This window comes from Quercus robur, chromosome 2, assembly GCF_932294415.1.
Source record: "Quercus robur chromosome 2, dhQueRobu3.1, whole genome shotgun sequence".
NCBI classification, from domain to species: domain Eukaryota; kingdom Viridiplantae; phylum Streptophyta; class Magnoliopsida; order Fagales; family Fagaceae; genus Quercus; species Quercus robur.
In genome coordinates, this window is record NC_065535.1 from 32,867,345 (window position 1) to 32,877,227 (window position 9,883).

At 30.6% G+C, this 9,883-nt stretch overlaps 1 protein-coding gene and 1 long non-coding RNA gene across 2 annotated transcripts; both read right to left on the reverse strand.

Annotated features, from left to right (window-relative positions):
* Window positions 1-3,053: 3,053 nt before the first annotated feature.
* Window positions 3,054-3,886, reverse strand: LOC126713397 (dirigent protein 5-like). Its single transcript, XM_050413149.1, has one exon. The coding sequence runs from the start codon at window positions 3,804-3,806 to the stop codon at window positions 3,264-3,266; it is 543 nt and encodes a 180-aa protein (XP_050269106.1). The 5' UTR covers window positions 3,807-3,886; the 3' UTR covers window positions 3,054-3,263.
* Window positions 3,887-6,494: 2,608 nt separating this feature from the next.
* On the reverse strand, window positions 6,495-8,183 carry LOC126706373 (uncharacterized). The gene is made up of 4 exons (XR_007648564.1): window positions 8,053-8,183; window positions 7,875-7,969; window positions 7,541-7,620; window positions 6,495-6,669 (listed from the first exon to the last, which is right to left on the reverse strand). It is a non-coding gene; the product is annotated as an uncharacterized LOC126706373 (long non-coding RNA).
* Between the last annotated feature and the right edge of the window lie 1,700 nt (window positions 8,184-9,883).

Consider the following 9,883-nt stretch of genomic DNA (forward strand, 5'->3'; position numbering starts at 1 on the left):
GGACACCCCTAAATGTACACCACTCAATAATTTTTACTTGGATCAATAATTTTAAACTACTAATGTTGGATTATATGTTTTCATTATTCTTAAGATGCAGTCCAAATTTTGCATTAATCAAATGTTAATTACTATTCCATCAATAAACTTATGTTTTGTGTATAATCTTAAAATACAAAAAACTCTAAATTTTAAACATTTTCTAGATGAAATAGTTATTAATCTTTAATCATTTTCAAATTTTACAATTGTGGAGCATATAAGGAAAATATATAATCCAATGGTAGTCAAAAGACGCAAATAAAAAGATAATAAAAGTTGTATTATTGCTAAAAGTTACCCTCAATTTAACTTGAAACTAACTTATATATATGCCGCTTTATTACTTGGGCTACACATGCATCAAATTACAATAATGAGTCTAGAGCTTCTAATGTATACAAAAACACTATTAGCACCCCTAAAAATTATATTGGTACAGTCACCAATTTTGCACGATTCGAGGCGGACAACCCCCGAACTCCGGCATAACCAACACAACAGATTTAACTCCATGAAATTTCAACATCTAAATCACCAAAAATTTAAAAACCCTTCTTACTGTTGATTGAAACTAACTCATATATATGCCGCCTTATTACTTGGGCTACACACGTATCAAATTACAATAATGAGTCTAGAGCTTCTAATGTATACACAAACACTGTTAGCATCCCTAAAAATTATATTGGTACAGTCACCAATTTTGCACGATTTGAGGAGGACAACCCCCGAACTCCGGCATAACCAACACAACAGATGTAACTCCATGAAATTTCAACATCTAAATCACCAAAAATTAAAAAACCCTTTTTACTGTTGATTGAGATAAACAACTTTGGATCCTATGCAGTCTAAAATGTAAGAGTACACCTACTTTGGCATGTTCATTAGGAGGGTGTTATTTTGAGATGTTTTTTTTTTTTTTTTTTTTTTTTTTCCTTTGAATAAAAAAAAATCATTGAGAAAATTAACAAAAAATACCAAGGATAAGACTCCTCAGAGACAAAAATTAAGTTTTACAAGTCATTAATTCAGATGGAACTATTGCATTTTATTTGTTCAAGGAGAATCAAAGCCAGAACACAGTCCAGACATATCTATATGGCTGGCCATACTTATCCTTTCTATCATTTCGTTGCACTCTCTAAAAGCTGGTTGTTACTAGAAAGGCGCCTAAAAGAGTCTGTCAATAACTAAATTTAATTTCTTGTGGCCAGTGAATAAGATCAGATCTAAAATAAGAAGAAAATAATATATTACTGTTACTCTATTTGTGATCAAAATCCAATGCAGGCTCTGATGTATCGTCTCCTTCTTACGATCAGTTTTCATGTTAGGTAAGCCTTAGCAATTAGCATAGATCGAGTGGCCACAAGCAAAAGTTAGTAAGCCCAATGCAGTGAACTTTAATTTCTTAATATGCCAATCATTTTCTTCTTCCCATGTTCCATACTATACAAGCTCGTTCTCTGAATCAATTATGTACCCAAGTTCCACGTGCTGAAAAGCATAAGAGTGATTTCTATTTGGATAAATACTCTTGCCATGATTATAGTGTATCAACGTGTGTGTAATAAACACCACTCTTCCTATATTTTCCATGATGTTATGCATGCAAAGCATAAGAGTGTATAAATTACATTGGTTTAATATTTGATATCATATCCCTTCCAATTAACTGTTAGTTAACAATTGTTGCATGTTGTACAATCAACCGATACTGACTTTTGTGGACGAATATAGCCAATATTAATATGTCTAATGTGCCCTTTAATCCAAATGGTTTAGGGTTGATTACCAAACTTTAATGGGTACAATTAATTAAAGAGAGGACGTGAACAACTTTAAAAAGTAAAAATGTCCCAATCACCACCTAACGATTGTGGACATGAAAGTCTGTTTTTGGAGTTTGCATTACACCCACATGGCTTGACTTAACTGTAGCTGGTCAATATGTTGGGGATGATAGAGTTGTCTATTCAAGCGACTGTAAACTAGGGAAAAAGGTCAATCGGCTTACATCCCAAATAAAGTAATTTTGGATTCAATTTTTAAAAAAAAACATTATTTGTTTAAGCTGTAAATGGAAAAGAAAGTAGTATTTGGAAAAGGACTCTTCTTTTATAACTAATTAAATTGATTAGTCACGTTTGATGTATTACTTTCGTATGGGATTGTTCTTATTATTTTTATTATGCATGCATCAATCACAATATATCATTTCAATGATTGTAAAAAATTTTGGTCGCTATATTAATTGTTAAGAGTTATATAGTTGATGCTCTTCTAATTTATCAAAAAGGGTGATGGCTGTGTGAGATGCTGAGATTAAATTCCCTGAAATAGATGTACAAAATGGGCCTAGCTAGCTCATTGAGGCTCTATCCAGATAACATTGATCTTAAGCTGGTTTTTTTTTTTTTTTTAGAATTAATCTTAAGCTGATTTTAGCCTTAAGATGGTTTTAACCTCAAGCTTGCATTGACGAGAAGTCTCCTCAAATATCAAGAATGATTTTGTTGATTATCATTCTTTTAACTTATTTTTGCACGCAACTGTGAGCTAATATTACGATGTTTGATTTAGGAATTAGGATCACACCTAATTAAGTGAAGCCCTCGAGTTTGATCACTCACATGGTTGATGTGGTGCATTCTAAATATGACCAAACAGTAAATTTTATCTAAGGGTGAGAATTAATCGGTACAAATTACGTACCCTAGTGTAAACCTTAACTCTTGAACTTGTTCTTTACAGTAGTGAGAAATTTGAACTTCTTAATTTTGCAAAAAGCAATACATACAGTAATTTATTGAATAATTAAGTAAACGAAGTTGTAGAGAAATTAAGCTCTGTCGTAATTGCGAAGTACTTCAGCATATCAAGCTGACTTACTTGAGAATCAGTGAAAATACTGAAGGTTTCATCCAAAGAAAAAAAAAGAAAAAAAAAAAAGAAAAGGAAGCAGGTTTAACCAACTCACAAATGACTAGAGTAACTTTGAAACATAATTCGCATAACACAAAGTTTTATTTATAATTTAGGACACAGTTACGAACAGCAAACAAAAAGAAAGTAGCAATTCTAAGCGGATAGATCGAACAGCATAGAGCATGGCAAAGTATTCCATACTCCCTCACTCCCTAGTGAACTTGTACTAATTACCAATACAAAGACGCATATGTAGCCCACATATTTGATATGTGAATTGCATTCTATATCTAATAACATTCGTATAACTTAATATCCATCTTCAGGCGAAAGTAGTTGGCTCCCTGAAAAACGTCAGTCTGAATTGTTGCAATCCCTTTTGTCAAGAAAAAGTCTCCAGTGCCACCAACAACTGAGAGGTCTCTTGTGTCAGCTGCCATTAAATCTGCACCCATAATGTTCAGTGTACCTTTATATTGGGTCGAGTTGAAGACCAATGTGAAGGCAAACCATGCATTGTAATCGTTCTTCTTGTCATAGAAATAGAATCCTTGAGCTCTTGCAACTGGAGGAGAAAGAAGGTGGCTGTCCAAAGTAACAGGATCATCAAAGACAACCAGCATGCCAAATTTGAAGTTGCCAAGAGTAGTCTGATTTGCAACTTTAGCGGATGTTGCATTAGCCAAATCCGTGCCATCAAAGAGAATATCATGGTAGTAAAGCTCAAGACGCTTACATGGTTGTCTCAATGGTTTTTTGGATGCCAACGAAGATTGGCATATAACAAAGAAGAAGAAGAGAATGAAGCAAGATTTCACTACTAGCTCTCCCATTGTTTGCTTTTTGGCTAATGGCTTTTGTGCTAGAGATAGGCAGCGTAATGCAGTTTATATAGGCAGCTTTCAAGGGCTGCTGCTTCTTTCTTGTTTCTTTCCTTTTATTTATTTATCTTTTTTTAAAAAGGAAAACATGTGAATAAAACTTTTTTCTTGATATCTGTGTTTGTGAATGGCGTAAAAAATATAAGGAGCTTGTATGAAAGTGAAGTTTTACTAATCACATTCACAAATGTTATAAAGTTGAGGAAAATGACGTAGTCCTATAAGAATAATTTTTCCCCCTTTTTATATTTTAGGTTAAAGGTTAGACTTTAGTGTGATAAGTATTTTTCACTGAAAGCAATAGATTATGTATTCGAGTCTAAAAATTAATCTCTCCAAATAAAATTGAGGATGAAGTTACTTACTATCATTATTTGTTAGGCTGTAGAGTTTGAACACATCCCACAGAAATCGGAGAGGAATCTAGCTATTCTTCAAATCATAATACAGAGCAGGTCCTAACATGATAACCAGCGCACTCTCAATAATGCATACCAACTTCTGCTGACTGGGAATACTCCTAAATAAATAAATAAAAAGGCACGTAGAATTTTCTGTTGTAACATCCGAGTTCAATCAATTTGACTCCAAAAGGTCCTTTCTCAAGAATTTGGTAACAAAGTAATTAAAGGTACATGTGTTAGTGGCATCCGTTACTATCAACTTTGAACGAGTAATATATTTATATTGTTTTTCAATCATTTTCCACTAACTTATGATTCTCTCTCTTTTTTTCGATAATCATTACTAACTTAGGCTTTTGAGATTATTAGTATGTAATTTAGCTTAGCATCAAAGTTTAACTTGTTTGTTTTTCAATTCTACACACCACGTCATCTCTCTTAATTTTGGTTACTAATTCGAACTTGGATTTGTAAGGGAGTATAAATTTAAAAATGTCATGTCATTGTTGCGTACGCGTATAATTATGCATGGTCAACATGGATACGTATATGTACTAATTGTATATATATATCATTATCAGTTTCTTTAAGACTTTTTTTTTTTCTTTCCCTATGTATGTATGTTAAAAATACTTAGTATTTTTTTTTTTTTAAATAGTTGTTCTGACATGATATTATTATAAATTTATAAGTAGTCCTAGTGCTCATTAAATTTGAATTTAATCTCGACTTTATACCTCCTATTTAAATTTGAAAGTTTATTGAATTGGACTTCCGACTTTGGATAACCCTTCAAAACCCTCACTAAAAACTTAAAACTTTTATTATGTTTTATTCTTGAAAGATATTTAGTATTTTTCATTATAAAAAATACGTACTCGAAAGATTAATTGTAATTTACAGTCTTTTTATGTTTTATTATTTAGATTTTTCTTATATAAAAGTTATTAAAATTATACTTGCAAATTATTTAATTAAAAAAAATCAAGATAGCTCATTTTTATAAATTTTCTTTTTCTAATTTTTGTATTTAATTTAATTATTAAATTATTATAATATCATGACGGTTCAACTTTGGTATGAACTCCAGTTCAACCTTAAAAACATTTAACTTCTCTCTTTTTTAGTTCTCTAAATAGTTTGATTTTTGATATATTGGTAGCTACATTTTATTTTATTTTATTTTTATCTATTATAAAAGACATAAATTTTATTGATTTAACAACTGTCTGAATTTTTCACCAAAAAAAAAAAAAAAATCCTGTATAAGTTGGTCAACACCCACGACCACGCTAAGTCCTTATCGGATTCTTTCATTTGGTTAGGAACTTGTCCTCCTTTTGTGGAGCAGTTAGTAGCTTCTGATGTAATGTTTTCTACTTCTTAATAAAATTGTCATAGTTCGCATTAAAAAAAATAAAAAAAAATTAAAAAAAAAAAAAGAGAAGGAAAACACACTAGAGACACATATACAATAGCTACTGTTTTCTAGTGCTTAATAAGAAATTAAATTTGCTAAAAATCATAGTAGATGACATTTATAAATAAAAAATAAGCACAAAAATACACTTTATTATAATTTTGATCAATTTTCATTTTCGTCCACTAAATTTAAAAAAGAAATTGTCATTTTTATCTATGAACTTTGATAACATGGTCACTTTAATCTTTAGATCCATTACCAGTAAAAGCTTTTTGTCAAGGACTTCATTTCATATTTTTAACATTATAAAAAAATTAAGAGATTCTTATTTATGTGATTATTATTATCGTTATCATTCAACGAATGATTTTCTTATTTGTAAATCATTTTGCATATCCAAACATTAAAATATAATTGAAACTGCACACATAATTGTGTATACAGTACTTAAGCCAAAAAGCGATGTGAATACAATAATAAGGAAGGGACAGCATTAATGATTAGACTATTGAATATATAGTTTTGAAATTGAGCACTAATAATTAATAGTTTAACACTTAGCCAATAACCCTACTTTTTTTTTTAGCTGAATCAATAACCCTACTTTTTTTTACTCTTACCACTTGGACCTCAAATATAATCTGTAAACATGATATCCTTATTGGTTAATTATCCTCCACACAAAGTGGCGAAAATGACAGCATTTCAATCTTGGACTTTTATTTTATTTATTATGCGTCTGCCCTCATCACCACAATCAAATAAGTAGATATCTATTTAGCAAAAAAAAAAAAAAAAAAGAGTATATATCTTATTGATGGCCCTTTACATACATATATGTGGATCCACTCCAGACACGTAAACCCCATGAGAGTGATATTTGCATATGAGATTGAGCATGCTGACTGTGGTAGCATAAAGCCGAACACGCGAAAGTACTTGTGGTGAATATCTAGACCGCCATATTTGAAAGTTATATTCTTGCTGACTGCAGTAGCATAAAGAGGAACAGATTCAATTATTCGCACTGTCATGCGTTTAAAGTCAAGTGATAATAGACCATTAGTGATAAAAGCTTAATTTTACATATTTATATCATTATTATTATTATTATTATTTTATAAAAAAAAGTATTATCATATTTATTTAGAATTAATTCATGCATTTTATATTTGGTTTTAGAATAATCTTGAATAATCAATTTTGTGTTTAATTGAATTTTAATGCATGAATTTGTTTTTTGTAGGAGAATGAAATTAAATAAGTGGATTTGGTGTAAAGTGGATTTGTGCAAAGAAGAAATTTAATAGACTTTACTTTTATAAGGGTCATGATGAAGTTAAAGAAGGACAACCCAATTAAATTTGAGTTCAATTGGAACAAGTAATCAAAGGAAATTTGCACCAAATTCAAGTTCAATTTTGATTAAGATTTCATTTCAATCTTGGACTTTTATTTTATTTATTATGCGTCTGCCCTCATCACCACAATCAAATAAGTATATATCTATTTAGCAAAAAAAAAAAAAAAAAGAGTATATATCTTATTGATGGTCCTTTACATACATATATGTGGATCCACTCCAGACACGTAAACCCCATGAGAGTGATATTTGCATATGAGATTGAGCATGCTGGCTGTGGTAGCATAAAGCCAAACACGCGAAAGTACTTGTGGTGAATATTAGACCGCCATATTTGAAAGTTATATTCTTGCTGACATCAGTGTACAGAATCATTTCTCCGGAATATGATAATTCATAATTCCAATTTATTTTTTGCTAAATGATAATTCCAACTTCATGAGAGCATTAAATCACAAGTTTTATGAAAACTTGAATAAAAACAAACAAGGAATACCTGTTATCTTCAGTAACACCTTCACTTCTTTATATTCTTGCCAAGGCTAAAAGTGATAACCCACATTTCAAAGTCTCCACCTAATTCAATAAAAGAGGAAATAAATCAATACCCATCTTTTGATTACCTTTAAAAATGACATATATCTAAGATTTGAACCTAAGACCTACCAAACTGAATGTTAAACATAAATTACACTCATAAGAAGGGCCAATGCAACTATTAAAATGATCCTATTACAAACCAAAAACAAAATTTATATAATTTACTTAATAATCTCTCTGAATTACAACATGGGTTTTGCTTAGAATTTGAAAAAAAAAAACACTCATACTTGAGCTTCCATTTGGACCAGTCAATGGTGGTACCTCCCAAAGTGGGCACATTATTAGTCACTGAAAGAGCATTCCGACCTTTGCCATTTTCATCCTTTTCCCAGAAACAAAAAACAAACAAAATAAATAAATTGATTGGGGTATATGGAATATATGAGAGTGAAGAGGAAAAGGAACCTGATCATTGGCATTGAGTTTTGTGTATTCCATATCTTCAGGATATCTCTCTATCTCTCTCTGTCTCAGATCTGATGTGTTAAGCGTTTGTGCAGGAGCAAAGGGCCAAAATGGCCAAATGGCCATTAAATCCTAACTATTTAGTTAGTAGTTTTGGTTTTCAAACTATATGCATTTTTAGCAACTCGAGCCTTGAAGGCTCGATTTTGGGCCCCTAAATCGAGCCTCTAAGGCTCGATTTTCATGGGTTGTTCCCGTCTGATGTGGCACTTTTTCCACGTGGCATCTACATAGAAATTGAGTTTCTAAGACTCGATTTACATTTAAAAAGAAAACAAAAAAAAAAAAAAAAAAAACCACAAGGGCAGCAGGAAAAGAAAACCACAACAACGTGTTCATCAGAGAAAAAAAAACCCAGAGAAGAATGTGTTCATCAAAAAAAAAAAAAACCAGAAACAGTCGCGCGACGACCTGGTCGCACGCGGCCTGGGTTGCCGGCCTGGATCTGTTGCACACGGCCTGTGTTGCCGACCTGGATCTGGCGCGGCCTGGGTCGGCTTGAGTTGATCTCCATTTCTTCTTCTTCTTCTCTTTCTTTTTTTTTTTTTCTTTCTTTTTGCGTTTTTTTCCGCTGTTTCTGCATTTTGGGTCATTAATATTTTATTTTTGGGTTAAAAATCAAGTCTTAGAGACTCGATTTCCATGTAGACGCCACCTGAAAAAAGTGCCACATCAGACGCGAAAACTCATGAAAATCGAGCCTTAGAGGCTCGATTTAGGGGCCCAAAATCGAGCCTTTAAGGCTCGAGTTGCTAAAAATGCATATAGTTTGTAAACCGGCCCTACTAACTATATAGTTTGTTTTTTATGGGTAATTACCGATTTTCGCCGGAGCAAAGGCACGTTCTAACCCGAAACAAAAATGGGTTGAACTATTATCTGACACGGCCAGTTTTAAAAAAAATAAATTAAAATATTATTAATTTAATTATTTGTTGTAAATTTTATGTGCACAATTTAAACTCAATTGACAATATGAAATAAGTATTATTATTATTTTTTTTTTAAACCATAAACTTTTTAACATATATTGTATAACAACATTTAAATATATGTATTTAACATCATTTAGATACAATGGCCTTAAAAAAAAAAACAATTAAGACTTTTATATAAATGTATGCAAATGAATGGTTGAAGAAAAAAAAAAAAAAAAAAACTTAAGAAGAAGAAGATGAGAGCAACTAATTAAAATAATATTAGTCGCTAACTGCAAGGTAGATACAAATATTTGTATATGATATATATTTAATTAATAAATAAAAATAAAATTAGAGAAGTTATTTAGATACAATGGCCTTAAGAAAAAAAATTAACACCTTTATATAAATGTATGCAATAAATTGAAAAATGAATAATTGAAGAGGAAAAAAAAAAAAAAAAAAACAAAACAAAACTTAAGAAGAAAAAGAAGAAGAAGAGAGCAACTCAATGTAATAAGGTGCCTTTAAAATTAAAATAAAATTAGTCACTAACCGCAAGGTAGAAAAAAATATTTATATATGATATATATTTAATTAATAAATAAAAATAAAATTAGAGAATCTGTGAAAAAATAATATACCTAATTCAATTAAAACTATTTGAAGGCCTTTTATTTAAGAAACAATAACGAAATGACTATACTGAATGTCTCATAATAACATTTATAATTGTTTGTAACAAAGTATTTTCGTCTAAATTGTAAGAGACGCTAAAACCACAAAAAAAAAAAAAAAAAAAAAAATGGAAAACTTTGCATACAAAATTTACTAAATCAATTTCCAAACAC